Source organism: Notolabrus celidotus, chromosome 4 (assembly GCF_009762535.1).
Source record: "Notolabrus celidotus isolate fNotCel1 chromosome 4, fNotCel1.pri, whole genome shotgun sequence".
In the NCBI taxonomy this organism is placed as follows: Eukaryota; Metazoa; Chordata; class Actinopteri; order Labriformes; family Labridae; genus Notolabrus; species Notolabrus celidotus.
Window position 1 is genome coordinate 31,141,055 of NC_048275.1, and position 19,946 is coordinate 31,161,000.

Genomic DNA, 19,946 nt, shown 5'->3' on the forward strand with positions numbered 1-19,946 from the left:
CATTATCAGCACTTATGCTCCACTTGGCTTAACTTACCATACTGTGTGCAGAAGCTTCAATGTCAGAGTATCTTATTACAATTCTGAGAGTGCCAACATTTGAGATCTTCCCAAACCTGAATGACAAGAGACCATTTCTCAGAACATGGTTGCTTAACATTTTTATGTGACAGAAGACTTATGTTGTAAATAACAAAACTTATAAAGCCTCAGAGCCTAGGGGCATGCTGGAGATGTGTAAGATAAGATTGCACAACTTATCTGCCTGCTCCTCATTTTGAGTACTTTTCCACTGCATAACAATTTCTTTGAAAGAAAAACAGTCCTCTGTGTTACCCGCTCACATGTTTTCAAACATTCAGGACTTCAGCTTACACTGGCTTTGTCAGACTTCCCAGATTATCATGTATTAACAACAGAATCTGATCAGCAGGAACAAAGGATGAATACGAATAACAATTGACTTAGAGTGTGTAGAGACCACTTTGAACAACACGATGTTGTTCATTTACACCCTATAAATTTGAAGTTTCAGAACCATGTGCTTTGCTACATCAGCTTTTGATTACAGCAGCTTTGGATATTTTGTTCTAAGCTTTCTCTTTAAGTGTCCAGTGCATGCTGCCTGGCACCTGCTCTCCATCAGGTAGCACTAAGTTAAAGGCCAGAGATGTTAGCTGTTCGCTGGCCTTAAGGCATCCACTTCAGTGGATCAGTTAAAGGTCTCTGTAGTTAATCTGCCAATCACTTGTTTGAAACAGGAGTACTTATGATCTGTCAAAAGCTACTCTGTACTGTCAAAAGCTGAAGTTGGATGAAATTGAACTCTTCACCCTTTTAAGTAGCTCAAAAGTAATGCCGCTAGGCCCAACAATAATGCCATCAATCTTTAGAGTAAAAGTGGTGAACTCAGGGGGGGGCGGGGGTGATCTGGATCTGGATCTTGATCTGCCCTCTGGATGCCCCTCCAATGTACAAAATGTAAGAAAGTGCCCCCTGGATGACCCTCCAATGTACAAAATGTAAAAAAAAAGTGCCCTGTGGATGCCCCTCCCATGGTATGGGCAGGCATATGCACACAGGTGCATTTTGTTGATGGCATTTTGAAAACACAGAGATACCGTGACGAGATCCTGAGGCCCATTGTTGTGCCATTCATCCACGACCATCACCTCAAGTTGCAGCGTGATAATGCACGACCCCATGTTCCAAGGATCTGTACACAATTCCTGGAAGCTGAAAACATCCCAGTTCTTGCATAGCCAGCATACTCACCAGGCATGTCACCCATTGAGCATGTTTGGGATACTCTGGATCGGCGTATACATCAGCGTGTTCCAGTTCCTGCCAATATCCAAGAACTTGTCACAGCCATTGAAGAGTGGACCAACATTCCACAGGCAACAATCAACAACCTGATCAACTCTATGCAAAGCATTTGCCTCACGCAGTGCAGCAAATGGTGGTCACACTAGATACTGACTGGTTCGTGATATGGCACACCTGTGAGGTGGATGGATTATCTCGGCAAAGGAGTAATGTTCACTAACACAGATTTAGACAAATTGGTGAACAATATTAGAGAGCCATAGGCCCTTTGTGTACGTAGAAAAAGTATTAGATCTTTGAGTTCAGCTCATAAAAAATGGGAGCAAAAACAAAAGTGTTGCGTTTATATTTTTGTTCAGTGTAGTATGTACGTACTGTGTTCGTAGTATACAGTACGTACAGCATACTGCACACTGCGTTTGAAGGCAGTATGTAGTATGACTATTCTGTTGGATCTGTTTTGCAGTAAACTGGGCCAGGCGTTGCTGGATTTCCAGTTTTGGAAAGCGGAAGTAAACAACAACCAAGCTGATATCGAAACTGTTCTGTCACATCCACTTATTATTTAAAAAGTTAAGAAGTGGATTGATATGGAGTTTATAATTCATCTTTTAGCCAAGTAAATATACAAACAAGATGACTCTAAGTATTGATCTACCGTTGTTCTTTATTGATTTAAAATGTTTTATTTACACAGCTAAAAAAAAGTCCACAGCTGGTAGCACTTCAATGGCAACAAGATTCTTATTAGACTATTTGTGGGTCACATTAACATTCAACTAAACATTTTTATTCCCGTCAAAGTCTAAACATTCGCATTTTTCTGTTACCATTTTTAAAAGATGGTCACATGAGGTCACAGTGGATTTTTCAGTGGTTGTTGTCTGATGGCTGTTAAGCCTCTGGGTGTGGTGGGTGTGGTTGACAATAGTTTGGCTTTTTTTGGCTATTAGTGTAACCAGGACCTAGAAATACAGGACTTTCAGGCAACACTACCTCCCTTCATGTGTTACCATTCTTTAATCCGACAAGAAACTCCAGTGAGAATACAGATGGTGTTGAGAAATGGCATTTAAGGTAAGATTGTCAGCTGCGCTCAATTTGTCAATTTTTAAAAACATATGTTGCAGAATGCTGACTTTATTCCAGCCACAGACACAAAAGAAAACACAACAAAAAAGAAAATCAACAAAAAAAGGAAACCAGAACAACATATCAGAAAATAAAACAGAACAAGAAAACACAACAAAATTAGAAAACACAGCATATCACAAGAAGGGCAACAAAAAAGAAAACACAATAAAAAGGGAAAACAAAAGAACTACAAAAAGAAAACACACACAAAAAGAAAACACACAATAACTTTTATCTCAAGGACTAATCCCTTTTATTGAAATACTAAGGAAAACCAAAATATTCCAATACCAAACATCAGTCCAATGGCTTCAGAATCTGTAAAGGGGGTTACTGAAAAATCAGAGTCTGTCCTTTGAGCATAAATTCTTATCATTCTTATTATTGGTTTTGGCAAGAAGCATTTGTTAGTATGCTAGTACACAAAACTAAGATGAACACATAGGGCCTGAGGGGTATACTACAAAGCGAGTTCAGCATCTGGGAACACCTCGGGATTCCCCAGGAGGAGCTGGAAAGTGTTGCCGGGGAGAGGGATGTCTGGGTCAATTTGCTTGGACTGCTACCCCCGCGACCCGACCCCGGATAAGCGGAAGAAAATGGATGGATGGATGGATGGAGTTCAGCATATCCTAGATATCTTCTCCTGATCCAGCTTCACTGAACCTGACAAAGGAGATTGCGCTAAACTGTCACACAAAGCTGGTTATCAACATGTTGAGTCAATCCAGAATTACCCTGAGCACATTCACATGAACGGGGCGGAGAAGGCAACATGTGACCAATCACAGACACCGACAGACTGCCGTCAGCACATCCACATGAATTTCAAACACTGCACTGATATAAGAAAAATATGAAGAAGTTAAACACATAATCCAGATTAACTTCAACACAGCTGTGTTTGAAACATGAAGGAAGAACTGAGGGATAAGACCAGCATTAACTGCGATGGTGCGCTTGAATGATCCAGACGCAAGAAAATGTAGTAGTGTTGCAAGGAGTTTCTCCATAGGATATAAGGCATGGCTCCTTTTGTGACTGGCTCCAAATCAGCCCTTAGGTCATCCAGCAGCTCAAAAATGGCACTGCTCCTCCTTGTTCCCACTGTTTTGTATCACCTGTCTGTTGTTGTGCCCCACCCCTGATCAGTGTTAACTGTCCCTTTTCAGAAGGCTGTTCTGCAGTATTTGATCTAGTTCTTCCTCCACCTCTGTGCTACCATCATCTCTTTTTGGTGCTTTTTCATGCTTGTTGATTCCTAACCTGCCGTACTGACTACATCTTGATGGACTATTTTAACTGTTGACTGCAGCTGTCCTAGGAATCCAACCTGTTTTAGCAAGTATACAACTTTATTCTTGCTCCTAGCTCTTCTGTATTTTTTATTGTTTAAAGCTCAGGATGTACTATTGATAACAGAGAAGAGGTATGAAGGATGACATCATGTTTTGACAACTGCGATAACTGGGTGAACACATTTCTACAGCTTTGATAAAATAAATAAATGTAGTCTCTTAACTCTGGGGAGGTAGTTCAAAATTTAATTTTAAAAAAAGGTGTTTTTACATAAGAGTTGAAGCATTTTCAAGAACTTCAGCGGAGTCTGATTTCCTCTTAAATGTATTTTAAAACCACCATGACATCTGATGACTGAGAACCTCCACAGAAAAGGATCAGTAAGCAGTGGTGGACAAAGTACACAGCTTCATTACTTAAGTCAAAGTATAGATACTCCATGTCAAATATTAAATACATGAGTGTTGTCAAGAATGCATAGGAGTACATTCTGTTACATTCTGTTTTTTTTAGAAACCATTACTTGAAATCTCTAAAAAACTATACCATGACATAAAAACAGAAATTAAGTTACTCCAAGCACAGACAACTTAGTTTGAAATGTTCATCTGGAATTTAAAAAAATGGTTACGTAGCTCAACACGCTTTCTCAGGTTGGACAGTGAATTTTTGTATGTTTGGGCAGAGTGGGAAACAGGGTTAACATTTCAAACACTGCGTATCATTCTTCATCTCAAAAACCTCTAACACAGGCTGAAGATATGGCCATGGATGCTCAGGTGGAGAATTATAGCCATCATTACCACCGCTACATGAACTGCCTGATCTGAGTGAAATTTGTTCTGTGTTTGCTCCACGTTCAACCATGGAGACGCTCGATATATAGGTATGGCTAAACCACTGAGACAAACAGAATACACAAACACAGTTTACTGTCTTAGGGATCAGATTTCAGAAAAGAGAAGGAAATTCATGAGCTGACGTCAAAGCAAAAGTAGTGAGTAACTAGAGCATTGATAGAAATGTAGTGGAGTAAAAAGTACAATAATTGTCTTCTGAATGTATTGGAGTAAAAGTAATAAGTACCCCCAAAAAATAATACTCAAGTAAAGTACATGTGAGAACTGTGCAAACTTCTTATCATCTGCCAGCACTTTGTGTTCTTTCAGGATATGATAAGAGGTAGCAGCACATTGAAAAACAACTTCAAGGTGATTCTGCCCAGAAACTTGTGACTTACTGTTGTGCAAACCAATTAAATATTATCACGCCCTTTGTAATACGATCACGCCTATGCTTTCAATAAAACAGCTGAGCAACAGAGGAGACTTTGAAGATGATCTACCACACTCTGTGGTGAACCATGGATCAGTCTTCCCTTTTGCAAAAGCGAGCTAATAGCTGAAAAGTTGTCTGTGTGTTCCTTGACTCTACTGTGATGATTCCTGGACCTGACAGTACAGATACTCAAAAAATGTACTTAAGCATTGTACTCAAGTAAATTTACTCTGTTACTGTCCACCACTGTCAGTAAGTCAACTGTCAGCAAGCTGCCACACAACAGGATATTAGGGGCATATCATCTCATCACACACTGCCCATTTAAAAAGACAGATATGCATCAGGTAAGGCATAGTTGAAGGACTGGACTAACTAGCTACTTATCTAAAGGCCAAACATATTTGCTAAATATTTTCTTGCAAAAACAGGTGAGACACAGCAAACAGCTAGTTTCATTGTAAGGCTGTGCAGATAAACAGTTTGTATAGAGAGCAAAGGAGATGACTTGCAATCCCTCACATTGCTATCCAGTTAGCTTAGTACCACTTAGCTTTAATTATATCTATGATCAGACATATGCATGCTAGTTCAGCTAACAATCTGCTCTTGGATGATGTATGTCATCATTAACTCCAGTCTCCTTTCTCAAGTTGCTTGTTGGATTGTAAACAGTTGTAATGCATGCAAAAGAAAGCCCTGGCCTGGGCCTTGGCTTAGTACCAAAGTCCCAAATATGTTTTATTTCATTTATTTGGCATCTTCGCCTTTATAAACAGAACAGCTGAAGAGAGAAAGGAAATGTGGGGAGTGGAACAGATGGGTGAAGTCACGGATACTACGTCCATTTATTATACAGTCTATGACTCTAACCCAAGACTGTGACACATTTTTCAAGTTTTTGACCAGCTAATTTTCTGTAATTGAAGCTAACTCATGTATTGTAATGTGAAAAAGATGAATAAAGATAAGCAATGTAATATCCATACGGAAAACTTGATAGCAGAAGATGAATATTGCAATACAAACTGCTCGTTTGTACATTTAAAGTTACAGATGAGTTTGTTTCTGGCCCAAATTGAATTTCATTTGAAAAACCAAGATGATTTGCACACCTGCCCGCAGAGCTTTTTTAAGGTTGTATCATTTTAAGTACTGGCATTTGGTCATTTTGTTGTTTTCTATACATTGTTAAGATAAACACATTTATTTAATGAAAAGACACAAAATAAAAGTTTTTACTTAAGCTCTTCAAAGGGTAACTAAACCCCTGAGTTCCGGCTGAAGAGCATCTACCCAGGAATTTCAATTTCAAAAAATGTCGTTGGAACGTCAATGTATTAATTTGGACAGGGCTGGAGTTTGTGGAATGTGGTGAGGTAGGTCATATGGGGTACGATGACAGGCGCAAGTACCAAATATGTCACTGTGAACTCAGCCAGCCGCTAGAAAATCTCCATTGCAGTAGTCAGGTTTCGACCTGCAGATGGCAGTCTCTACAAACATTTTCAACACAATTTGAGGAATTTCAATACTTTATGCTCAACTGCTGGGATCAAGACCCACATGGATTAACAGCACTACTGAATCCCTATATAAATATGTTCTCAGCTGAAAAAAGTGGTTTGGGGTTTAGTTACACTTTAAACTAACACTCTTTCAGTGTTATAGATGGTGTCAAACCTCATTCCTCAAATCTGTCCTTAAACGTCCTTAATTTTTCGATGACAGATATTTAGTGTTGTGAAACTGTTGATAACAATTGATGTGTTGTTTTTCTTCCTGACATTAAACTCTGTCTGGGAGACAGATGAGACTGTTGAAAGAAGTAATGAGTGGCTGCATAGTTTGTCTCAAAGACATCCCTTATATGTCTCTCTCTCTGTTACTGTACGAGGCATGGAGTTTTGTCTCAGAGTGATATCTTACGTAGGCTTTATGACTGAAGCAGTCCACATTTGTATTAATAAACTTCAACTAACAGTTCATTTTAAGTAGTATAAAGGCTTTTTTATTATTATGAGCAATGGCTTCAACATTTTGGTAGTCGGTAGTTTAACATTTTAGAAATATGTGCACAAACATTTACTTTTTTAAGGACAGAGAGCTTTTAAAAGATATAGCAGACATGTTGCATTAGTTGCTGTGACTTTAAAGTCAGTATGGCTGAAACAAATTAAATGAAACAAATAAAAGAGTATTCTTTTTTTTTTATCAAACTGTTTTTTTTTGTTAATTTCACCAGACTTCAACTTCAGTATGGCGGTCAGTATCCCAGGAGTGATAGCGATGGTGTTCTTCTACCTGCTGATTCTCGGAGTCGGCATCTGGGCTTCTTTTAAGTCCAAAAGGGAGGAGAATAAAAGTTTGGCTAACAAAATGGACATGGCCCTGCTGGGAAACCGGGGAATAAAGAAGGTGGTGGGGATCTTCACAATGACAGGTGAGGGATTCTGCTGATCCACTATTAAACTAATTTTAACTGGTGATAATGATAAAGGTGAATACAAAATAAGATACAATACATTATAGAGCTTCAAATTGTGTATTCTTTCAAATATAGTTTTTTTTAATGTACTTTATAGGATGACACAGTTAAACATGGATAAATATGCAGAAGTGCATTTACAAACTGTCCAATCGGTGTCGATATGGTGTGTGGCTGATAGTTTTGATTCCTCACTGATGTCCAGTGAACCCTGGTTAATGCATTTACACTTTTCAGGAGTTCCAGTGTGGTTTCTTTCTCTGTTTCATACAGCTCCTGTATGTGTGGAACTATTGTTACCCTGGACAGTAAGGCATACCTCTTGTCACACTGCTAACCAGGGCATGTCTCTTACACCAGGGACATCCAAATTGTTGACTGGTCTGCAGTCAGTTGCCATCCACTTAAGTGCTTCGATTTAATTTCATCCACTCCTAGATAGTGCTAGTAGATAGTCAGCTTTTGTGATGCGGTTGCCTGCTGGCATAAATTAGATTAGCTACACCAATATGCTTAGCTTGTAGGTGGTAGCTCCACCTTGAGGTTATATTGAAGTGATATTTTAATTCTGTTTGCCACAAAATGCCTCAAATTTTTGACTTTGAAACTGTGCTGCTGAGGATTATTCTGTATTGAAATGTGCCTTCTAAAAGTACAGCAGTTTCATTACTAACCATCTCAGCAGCAGCAGGAATGGGGAGGTAAAGCTGTGACTAAGCTACAGTGTGTTGAAAAGGAAATAAAACAGTACTGGATGCTTTAACACCAACATCCCTGAAAAAGACATTGAAATATTATCCTGCAAGCCATAACAATTGCCAGCGTAACATACTTTGGACAACAAGTAAGCATTTTATATTATTTCTTTAAGATGGGGCTGTTGCCTGATCAAACGTTGAGTAAACTTAAATTTGTTAGCATATGCTTGCTATTGTATGCATTTTGTTGTCTTTGTTGTACCATTATTTCTATGTGTCTGTCATCTCTCAGCCACGTGGGTTGGAGGATGCTACATCATGGGCCTAACTGAGATGGTTTACACACCCTCTATGGGGCTAACATCAGCAGTATTGATGATAACAGCCTTTTCTTTTAGTTTTATTTTCGGTAAGTACAACGGTTTATTAAAATTGATTTAAATTGTATCTGTATAATTTGTGGAACAAAAAAAGTCCTTTAGTAATGAGTTACCTATCAGGGATATCTAAGATATTTTCCATCAGTGTATTATATCTTGCCCAGTATCCACACCAGCGGAGACATAGTGAAACCAAACCCCAAACCACTTTTTTTTTTAGCTGAGAACATATTTATATAGGGATTTAGTAGTGCTGTTAATCAATGTGGGTCTGGATTCTAGTAGTTCAGCATAAAGTATTACAATTCCTCAAATTGTGTTGAAAATGTGTGCAGAGACTGCCATCTGCTGGTCAAAACCTGATTGCTGCAATGGAGTTTTTCTAACGGCTGGCTGAGTTCAGGGTGACATATTTGGTACTTCCGTCTGTCATCGTACCCCATATGACCTACCTCACCACATTCCACAAACTCCAGACCTGTCCAAATTGATACATTGACGTTCCAACGACATTTTTTGAAATACCTGGGTAGATGCTCTTCAACTGAAACTTGGGGGGTTTAGTTACCCTTTAAGTGAAGTTGGCTTAGGTCATACAAGACAAAACAAGACGAGACAGGTTAAAATCAAAGTTACTGAATAAAGTGACATTGTATAACATGACAGACAATGCAAGAATGTAATTAAGATGTGAAGGTAAACTGTTCAGTCTAATGGATGGAATTTCTTTTTGGAGCATGCCTGTGATAGAAAGGTCAATGCCACAGCATTCTGTCAACCAGGATTCATGTCATTTTTTAAACATATTTTCTTTGTATGCTCTTTAAAACCAAATGACGAGGGTCAAAACAGCAAACACAAGGCAAACAAAACTGCTGTACACAAAACCATTTTGTGATGTAAATCTGAACATACATCCACTTATTTCTCACTCCATGTTTGGTTAAAAAGTCAGCCATATCTGCTTCCTATTACAACCTGGTGAATCAATTGTATGCTGACAACATTCAGATAAAATGACAGGGTTTTTCTATCTAAAATTGGGGAATCATATAAGTATAGTGTCATTTTTTTTCCTTTTATTTACTCATGTATCTTTCCGACAGTTGGTAAACCTGTCTGTTTTATTTCAAAGGAGGTCTTGTGTTTGCCAAGCCAATGAGAGACAACAAATATGTGACCATGTTAGATCCTTTCTTGGTCAAGTATGGAAAAGCGCTGCTGGTCATTCAGTCACTGACATCTCTTCTCATAGACGTCGTGTGGTTGGCAGGAACCCTTATTAGCTTAGGTAAAGTATGTTAGCACCTACTTATCAACTACTGAAGTGATTTCCATTTAATTGATCTCCATTGAATACAATTCCAGGATTCACACGGAACACTTTTTATGTCCTACTCTGAAAACCTAAATACCATAAATCCAGTGCGTCAACCAAATTTAAGATTCTGTTATCATCAGTGGTAGTAGTTATACAATGCAAGTCTGAGCTTGTATATTGAGTATGTATGTTTGAGGGGACAACAAGAAGACGTCTTGTGTGCATTGCAGGGGCCACTATGAATGTGATTTTGGATTTGTCCTACACTGTGAGCATCTGGACTTCTGCTGCTGTGGTCATAATCTACACACTGCTGGGAGGTCTCTACTCTGTTGCCTACACAGACATCATACAGATTATCCTCATCTTTATCACCATGGTGAGGATGCTATAATTCATGTATGAGAAGAGTCCTGTGGGTAGTTTCAAGACACTACTTGATCAATGTTTGTACTGTTTTGATTAAGTTTGAATTCATAAATAATGATGATCACAAGAAATTAAATGGCAATGCGTAAGTAACTTTTATTCAACCAGTGAGGTTTTTTTTATTGGAAATGACACAGGTGTCTCCCAGAAGATAATAAGACGATGTACAAGAGGCATCATTGTGGAAAAAAAAAATTCTCAGCTTTTATTCACATTTGAACAAAAGGTGGCATGTCCAAAATTATTCATACCCTTTGTAAACTGTCAGTCTGTGGGAAAATCCAAAGTTCTATACCATTCTAAATAGTCCAAGCTGTTCTAAAGCATCCTAGTTACCCTGATTAATTGGGAACAGCTGTTTTAATGAACTCAACAGGTGAAAAACAGCAGCTCTCTGCAGTTGGTCTGTGGACAGTCATGGCTAAGACAAAGGAGCTCTCTGAGGACCTGTGGTTGCGCATTGTGGATGCTCACAAGTTAGGAAAGGGCTATAAGGCCATATCTAAATGTTTTCAAGTTCCAGTGCAAAGTATTATTAAAAAATACAAGACGTTCCGCACTGTGGAAAATCTCAGAGGACGTGGTCGAAAGCCAAAAGTGACACCTGTGCTGGGCAGGAGGATAGTGAGAGAGGTGAAAAAGAATCCAAGATCACCACCAAGGCCATCCTGGTGAATCTGGGCTCTGCTGGTGGCAACGTCTGAAGGCAGACAGTCCAAAGGACACTGCACACTGCTGGGTGCCACGGACGCAGACCAAGGAGGACGCCACTTCTCCAGTTAAGGCACACAAAAGCCCGCTTGGCCTTTGCAAACGCTCATCTGGACAAAGAAAAGACATCTGGTCTTCTGTTTTACGGTCAGATGAAACAATTTTTTTTTTTTTTTTGCCACAATGATGTATCCTTCATATGGCGTAAAAAAGGAGAAGCCTTCAACCCTAAGAACACCATCCCCACTGTCAAACATGGGGGTGGGAACCTAATGCTTTGGGGGTGTTTATCAGCCAATAGACCAGGGAACCTAATCACAGTAAACGGCACCACGAAAAAAGCACAATACATCAAGATTCTCAACAACAACATCAAGCAGTCTGCAGAGAAACTTGGCCTAAGGCACCAGTGGACATTTCATTATGACAACGACCTAAAACACACAGCAAAAGTGGTGAAGTAATGGTTAGCGGACAAACCATAGACTGTAAAAAATATGGACGTAGTATCCGTGACGTCACCCATCGGTTCCTGAGAGCTGTTTTGAAGCAAATCGACGGCAGCAGCCATATTGGTAATGCGGAACTCAACTAGGCAGAGTGTGACGTAGTGTGAGTCTCTTAGCCAATGGCTGTGTGTTCCCGACCGGGAGTCACGTCAGTCATGTCCTTATTTGGGCAAAACTCATAATCTTAATATCTTCTTAACCGTCACGTTAGAAAAAAATTCACCCCCCGTACAGTGTGTGCCATTAGAGAGATTAGCGTTGTAGGGCTAAGCCGTTTTTTGAACCAAGCTGTAAACATGTTTATTAATGCTGCAAAGATCATCTTTTTCCCATTCATATCTATGTGGTTTCCGGTGTTTCTGCAGCCAGCCTCAAGCGGATTTTCGATGTATTGCAGTTTATAACACTTCCGCATTGGCTTCATCGTTTGAGACCGGAGTTTGCCGCTTGGGACAAACACATGAAAGTTTTGCAGTGGCCCAGCCAGAGTCCTGACTTGAATCCAATTGAGAATCTGTGGAGGGAGCTAAAGATCAGGGTGATGGCAAGGAGACCCTCCAAACTGAAAGAGTTGGAGCTCATCGCTAAAGATGAATGAGCAAAAATACCAGTGGAGACATGCAAAATGCTGGTCAGCAATTATAGGAAGTGTTTGATTGCTGTAAATAGCAAATAAAGGCTTTTCTATTGATTATTGAGAAGGGTATGAATAATTTTGGACATGACACTTTTTGTTCAATTGTGAATAAAACCTGAGAAATATTTTTTTCCACAATGATGCCTCTTGTACATCGTCTTATTAGCTTCTGGAAGACGCCTGTGTCATTTCCAATCAAGAATAACCTTGCTGGTTGAATAAAAGTTACTTTAAGTCAAAATTTGCCAGGGGTATGAATAATTTCGGGCTTAACTGTATATATGAAAAGTTGTATAAACTATCCAGAAAGTGTTTCATAATGATTTTAGTCAAAATGTGCAAATCACATTTTTAAAACGTGTTTTGGTGCTTGTTGTTTTTTTATCTTAAAATGTGCAGACACAGATTTGCATTTCCTTTCCATGCCTAAGTTTGCAGTTGAAGTTATATCTACTGAGAGATGATGAACTTTCTGTCTTGTGTTTTTTCCTCCCTTCAGTGGACTTGTGTTCCCTTTATCATGTTAAACCCCTACTCATATGATATATCTAAGACGGCCTGGAACAACACCTTTCAGGCTCCCTGGATTAATAAACTGGAGGGAAAGTTGGCCTGGACATCCTTGGATAATTTCTTAATCCTGGTAAGTTCAAGTTATATACTTTCTAGTTCACATACTAGATTTCTTCTGACTTTATTTTTACCCATTTCACCTAGTCATGTTTCTAATGTTTCATTGCCAAGACCAATGATTATTATTGTCATGGAGCACAAGTGATCCAGACTGATACAGCATCTTGAGGTAGAGGTGGAAATTAAAACTAATCTATTTTTGTTAGTCATACACATGGATGTTTAAAATAAGTTAAAATAATTGTTACTATTAACTTGTCGAATTTTTTTTTATAGATTAGCAGGCATAGTTTAATTGGTTATATATCCTAAGAACTTTTCCCTGTGCTCATAATATATAAGAACATGATTCTGCATGAGTTGATCTCACTCCTCACACCAGCTCATCAAACTCTTCTTTTGTTTTTTGTTTTTTTTTCTTAACTTTTGTCAAAACTTTTTCAACTCTTTTTGCTAATTTTGATCTTTTCTTGTGATTTAAAAAATATTAATATGTAATAAGCAGTAGTGGCTGAGCCTATTCTCTTTTTTCCAGGGTTTGGGAAACCTTGGATATCAAGCTTTTCACCAGAGGGTCTTGTCGGCCACCTCCGTCTCCTCTGCCAGAACCTCATGCTTTGTTTCCGCTTTTACAGTTGTGATATTTGGAATTCCGCCCACACTGTTTGGGGCCGTGGCTGCATCCACAGGTAGTATTAAAAATGGAAATAAGTATGTGTTTTTTAAGACATGCAAACATGATTACTACATAGAAAATGCATACATTGTATGAGAGTAAATGACAACATATGTATTGAACCATAGTCACCATAAAAAAGAGCATTCTCACACATAACATATTGAACACAACAGCTGGGTCTGTGGCTGATCTCTACAAAATATAACATTCAGTGCATGATGCTAAAATAAAAGCTTTATTGTCCAAGTCTGACTAAAACTAGACTTTAAAAATGCATGTAAACATGTTAGTCTGATTGAAATTGCAAGTCAAAATTCTCAAAGTTGGACTTGCATACCTAGATGATAAATTGAGGGTAGTAGTAAAATTATCCATCATTTGTTTTTGCATAGAAGTTTCAAATGCCAACCACAAAAGAAAAGCCAAAATGTGTACTAGCTAAGACTGCAAAACTTATGATATTTACCAGACATATCAGCTACAAAATTGATGAATATACAATATGCGAGTACTTATTGAACCCAATACTGACAGTGTTTATTGTTCCTTGGCATGTTGCTACAACACTCTTTGTTTGGCATCCAGTGTAACCATCTCTTGTTTGTCCTGTCTACACGTCAGACTGGAACCTCACCTCTTATGGTTCTCCCCCTCCATTGGAGCGTGGGGAGGGGGCTATGGTCCTGCCTATCACCCTGCAGCACCTTACCCCGACTGCCATCTCTATCATTGGAACTGGAGCCATTGCTGCTGCTGTTATGTCTTCAGCTGACTCTGCTTTGATCTCTTTTGCCTCCGTTTTCACTTCAAATATATACATTACAGTCCTGAGGCAAAAGGTGAGGAGAAAAACAAAACTTGATCTTCATCACAAAATATGAGAAGAAACTTCCCTTTTGTTTTGAAAAGATGTGTAGACCAAAATGGGAATCCTTAAAGAATGGAAGTAGAATAATGGGATTTACTAGGTAAAATACAAAGACAACATCTTCATTGCACTTTCTTTCTCTTTGGTGTCTCATTTCCTTTAGGCATCACAGAGAGAAATCCAGTGGGTAATCCGTGCTGCTGTAGTTGTTGGGGGTTTGCTTGGTACATCACTCACCAACCTCAAAAACAGTATCATAGCTATGCTGTTTCTTGGCTGTGAAGCAGCCTACATATTGATCTTCTCCCAGCTCGTCTGTGCCCTATTCTTCAACATCACCAATGGATATGGTGCTGTCATGGGCTGGCTGATTGGGTTGGTGTTAAGACTTCTCAGTGGGGAGCCATCCCTTGGATTAGTACCAGTCATACATTTCCCAGGATGCACTCTGGAGGATGGTGTTTATGTCCAGTACTCTCCGGTTAAAACCATCGCCATGCTGGCTGCTTTCGCTGGCAACTTATTCTTCTCATACCTGGCTTCCATTATCTTCAACAAAGGCCTGCTTCCTGAGAAGTGGGATGTGTTCAACGTGAAAGCTCAGCAGTCACCACCACCACTGACACCCACAGGAGACTCGAAAGGACTCAATGAACAGGAGAAGTGTGATGAAAAAGAATCTCACCAAGATGCCTCAGAGCCAATGATAACAAAGTGTTGAATTTTATATGTGCAGTAATATATCACAAAAAGACTTCGATCTACGCGATAAAGAGGAAGATCAACAAACGGAAGAAAAAAGGAGATACAGTTGTAAAGCTTTGATCTGGAGACCAGGACACAATTTATCAAACCACTGACTCTATCAGTGGTCTTTAAAGATATTAATACCTCAGGAAGGCAGTTTTGAAACCTGACGAACAGTAGCCAAAAAGTGAGGTCTTTATATTTCTTAGGCTTTGGGCCAAGTTTAGTTTTCTCCTCAGTGATTTGGAGGAAGGTGAAGGTAAGGTGGTTAAATATTTGATGAACTTAAAGATGTGCTCTTTTCTTTTTATGTCATATTGAAAATGTCAACAAATACAATCTGCTTGTTTCTATGGTTATGATGACATGGGTTAATCAAGCATTTAACATTTTATGGAAATAAATCTATGGCACAAACTCAACTCATTTTTATTTATATAGCACCTTCATACATTCAAGCATGCAGCCCAAAGTGCTTCACAAAACAACAGAGACAGAGAACAACTGAAATATGTACAATTGTACAAGGCTAAAACAAGATTGAAGAAAGTAATATGAAATACCAAAAAAATCAAATCAAATCATTACAATAAATCAATAAAATAAAATCAGATAAATATCAGCAAAATAAAATCCTTCCAATAAATTCTGAGAAATACCAAAAAAATTATATAAAAACCTCAGAGTAATATAGTCAGATAAAATATCAGAAAATAAAAAATAATTTCAATAAAATAAAAATAAGATAAACACCAGAAAAATAAAATCCTACCAATAAAATCAGATAAATATCATAAAATAAACATACACTTCAAACATATGGACAATAAGAAAGTGTCATGGTAATGAAGTGCACTAATTATTTTGTTTTTCAATTTTGAACAAAGGTATAATACATGGACGTATTCTCAGTGACGTCACTTTGGAAACCTATCATTAAAATAATGTAAAAAACTTAATGGCTTTGTGATGGCCAGGTACAGTTTTGAGGTTTTAAATCATACGGTAGATTTGACTCTGTCTACAGGAGATGGTAGCCTGTTGTGATTTTCTAGCTGGTTTCTCAACAAAGAGGCTGATCATTCAGGATTATTTTGACTTTACAGTTCTTTTACCCGTACTGAACGTGACAGCGATGTCACCTGCGTTTATAGTTCACATGGAAAACCGCCTGAGGTAGTATTTGTCACCCAAGATTTTCAAAAGTTTTCTACTTAATCATCCTAAGGGTGTTGGTGACATAAAAATGTGGGCAAGTAAGTTCTTGTTAATCAGGATGGTACTCAGCTTTGGATTCTGACAGGAGTGTGCGATTAGTGATTAGCAACATGCCCTGAGTGTCCTTGTAAAAGAAAAAAAATAATGATTTGTTTTCATGAGGTTGTCAGAAAGGTTTTTTCCCTCCATTATTGTCGGCACTTTATTTTAAGTGTTTCTGTGAAAGCTTTATGAGTTGTGAACAACTGTAACAATAGTGGCTTTGTGCCACCAGAAGCGCACGCCCAGTGTCTCTGACATCAGTTGCATGAACAAACTCACTAAGCCCAGCAACAACCTGCAGGAAAATGAGCGATGAGGTGTTTTGCAAATATCGTATCAAATGTGGATTATCATCTGCAAATGGCTTTGTTTGTGCATTTAAATAAGCAGCTATGCTAATAGATGGATTAGTAGTATAGATTAGCTAGAGAGTTTAGCTGTCTTCAGTAGCTAGCAGACCCAGTGAGCAATAATTATATGTCATGATAATAACATGTTTACGCTGCCTTGTTATCTGTTTTTTAAACAATATGTAAGAATGCATTTTTTTACTCCATTTAGATGACCTACCTGTGTGAGGGGTAATGCCTACGACATACACATTTTAATTTAGTGTGTAGTATGACTGCTCTGATGGATCTGCTCTGCAGTATGCTGGGCCAGACGTCACTGGATATCCGGTTTCGGAAACCGGAAGTAAACAACAGCCAAGCTGATAGAGAAACTGCTTCTTTAGCATCACTTATGATTTAAAAAGTTAAGAAGTGGTTTATATGTAATTTAATAATTTTCACCGCACATAAAAAATGAGTTCAAAGAAAAAAGAAAAAGCAGAACAGAGACTGGTCCAATACTGTGAAATTTTCCCAAATCAGTACGACATCTGAGTAGTTTTGGCATACTGCAGATTTTGCTCTTGGTCACACACTACATACTAGATACTACATACAGAATTTTGGCTAAATCAGTACGTACTACTAGTATAGTAGGTGGTTTCGAAAACAGCCACAGTCTCCAGTTCCTGCAGCTGACTCATTGGCTTTCCCTCTGGATTAGTGAGTTGATTGCTTGCATGTTCTCTGTGCTGTTTGTCTAAGAATCCCACAATATCTCCAGAGTCTTCCAGATACTTTTGTGTCCTGTCAGTCGCTCATCATCATTGGTTTATTTTTCTCCTTATCTTTGTAAAGCTTTGTTTAATTAAAGGAACCTCTCTGGGTTAACCTTCTTTATGTTTGGTTTTTCCCTATCCATTTGATTGCTTGTGATATAAGTGGTTATTCCCTTTGGAACAACTTCCAGATCTGTCAAATGATGATGCTCATGATTCGTCATGCCAGGAGGAAACAGGCAGGAGAGGCCAAACAAGCCTCTTTGAATACAGAATCAAGTGACTCTGCTCCTGCCAGCTCCAATACCTCCATCAAATCCTTCCTCACAGGTTGACTGTGGAGGAGAATTCATCCAGACAAAGTTTAAGATGATAACAAGAAAGAGGAGACACCAAGATGTAAGAGCAAGAAGAAACAGAGGGGGAGGTTCTTCAGATGGCTGAGGAAGAAGAGAATTCAGCCCGCTCCACTCCAACAGATAGTTGAGGCTGTTGAGGTTGATGTCAGTGTTGGAGAGCGCGAAAAGAACTGTGATTGTCCTCCAGAGACCCGCTCCTCTACTGAAGAAGACATTTCGCTTCCTCTTGAGATGGTGGACTATGAGGAAGAAGACAATTGGTTTCAGTTCTAGGCTTAAATGCACCAAAAACTGAAGTCACTGATTCAAGATTCATCAATACAGGAACCAAGAGCTTAGTGGATCACTGCCAGCCCGACTCTTAAGGTCCCAGAACTAAGACCAAAGTCAGTGCTGAGACAAAGGCCAAGAAGAGCAACATGCTCTCAAAGGTAAGGATGCATTTATTTTTTATATGCAAATTTGGATGGTTATCAATGTCTGCAATGGGCTAGAGGATGTATAGTGTTTTTTCCCCACACACTGTGACACACATGGACATATAGTCTCAGCGATGCCATCCAGAGATTTCTGAGGAGGTGTTATGAAGCCTAATGATGTTCGTCGTTACCTGACCTCACTTTGATCGACTTAAAAACAAGCAAAGATAGTTTTGATACTTCTGTTCTAACGGCTTTTGTTTTCTTCCCCATAAAGACGGAGAAGAAGAAGAAAAAGACTTCTGCAGACAGTAATATCCAGCAACCTCGAAGGGGGTGATGAAATCTACAAACCAAGCCAGAAACCTTGGTGTAGTCATAGACTCAGACCTTAATTTCAGCAGCCATATTAAGACAATTACAAAGTCAGCCTACTATCACCTTAAGAATATATCAAGGATTAAAGGACTTATGTCTCAGCAGGATGCAGAAAAACTCATCCATGCATTTACCTTTAGCAGACTAGACTACTGTAACGGTGTCTTTACAGGACTCCCTAAAAAGTCCATCAGACAGCTGCAGCTCATACAGAATGCTGCTGCTCGAGTCCTAACAAGGACATAAGAGGAGACCACATCACTCCAGTTCTTAGATCTCTACACTGGCTTCCTGTCTGTCAGAGAATAGACTTTAAAATCCTGCTGATGGTTTTTAAAGCACTGAATGGTTTAGGCCCAAAATACATTGCTGATCTGCTGCTACTGTATGAACCATCTCAGCCTCTGAGGTCATCAGGTACTGGTCATAGACTGTAAATAAAATGGACAGCGTAGCTCCGCCTTTTCCCGTTGTACGGTTTTAAAGCCAAAAACCCCGCTCCAATGCGCAGCCATTGTGCAGCCAGAGTTTGCGCTGTAGAGAATTTCTGTGGTTGCCACGGTACTTTCTGTGTTGCCACGGTAACGAGCTCCGCCCTACACCATAGCACCACAAGATCCTATGGATTTTCCCTCTACGGCAGCTGTCAATCAAAGTAAATCCGGAAATAAATCCCCTTTTTAACCTCTAATAACTAACTAACGAAATTGTCTCATTTTTAGTCAAAATGTCTTATCCCACTTGATTTAAGATAAATTTACTTAACAAGTCACATATGAGCGAGATAGAGGGACTTGTTTTAAGACAAGTCATCTTCAATATCTTGTTAAGTCAAACAATCTTGAAATGATCTTGTTTTGAGTTATAATTTAGAAGAAACAAGGTTTATTTTACATTTCATACATTTTTCAAGCTGAGGTCTTATTTGTAGAAGACGGATAATCTTGATTTAAGACAAACACTTTACTTGATTTAAGTAAATGCATTTTATTGGAGAATCTATCAGAAAACAGCTCCATTGATAAAAGAAAGAAAGAAAGAAAGAAAAGTTGTTTTTTTTAAGGGTGGGTTACAGTTTTCAGGTACTGTTTCTTCTACATCAGATCAAATATACATCCTCAAACTACGTGCACACAATGAAACACCTACTTTTGAGCATAGCTGGCTAATCCTAAAAAACAACATGACTGAATATTAGTTTATCCAGCTCACTATGGGAAGACATTATATCTCAAAATGCTCAAATTAAACTTTGTCATCTTATTTCAAGTACAAGATG

The 19,946-nt window shown here is 38.8% G+C and overlaps 1 protein-coding gene across 1 annotated transcript; it reads left to right on the forward strand.

Annotated features, from left to right (window-relative positions):
* Positions 1-7,299: 7,299 nt before the first annotated feature.
* LOC117811176 (high-affinity choline transporter 1-like) lies at positions 7,300-15,539 on the forward strand. The gene is made up of 8 exons (XM_034681275.1): positions 7,300-7,483; positions 8,519-8,635; positions 9,742-9,897; positions 10,158-10,306; positions 12,713-12,856; positions 13,382-13,535; positions 14,147-14,364; positions 14,557-15,539. The coding sequence occupies exons 1-8, from the start codon at positions 7,300-7,302 to the stop codon at positions 15,112-15,114; spliced, it is 1,680 nt and encodes a 559-aa protein (XP_034537166.1). The 3' UTR covers positions 15,115-15,539.
* Positions 15,540-19,946: the final 4,407 nt, after the last annotated feature.

What these genes read in the sequence shown, in the direction of transcription:
- LOC117811176 (XM_034681275.1), top strand. Translation starts at nt 7,300, where the DNA reads ATGGCGGTCAGTATCCCAGGAGTGATAGCGATGGTGTTCTTCTACCTG. An exon ending in TTCTTTTAGTTTTATTTTCG is followed by an intron (nt 8,636 to 9,741) that starts GTAAGTACAACG and finishes TTTATTTCAAAG; the next exon opens with GAGGTCTTGTGTTTGCCAAG. An exon ending in TCCTCATCTTTATCACCATG is followed by an intron (nt 10,307 to 12,712) that starts GTGAGGATGCTA and finishes TCCTCCCTTCAG; the next exon opens with TGGACTTGTGTTCCCTTTAT.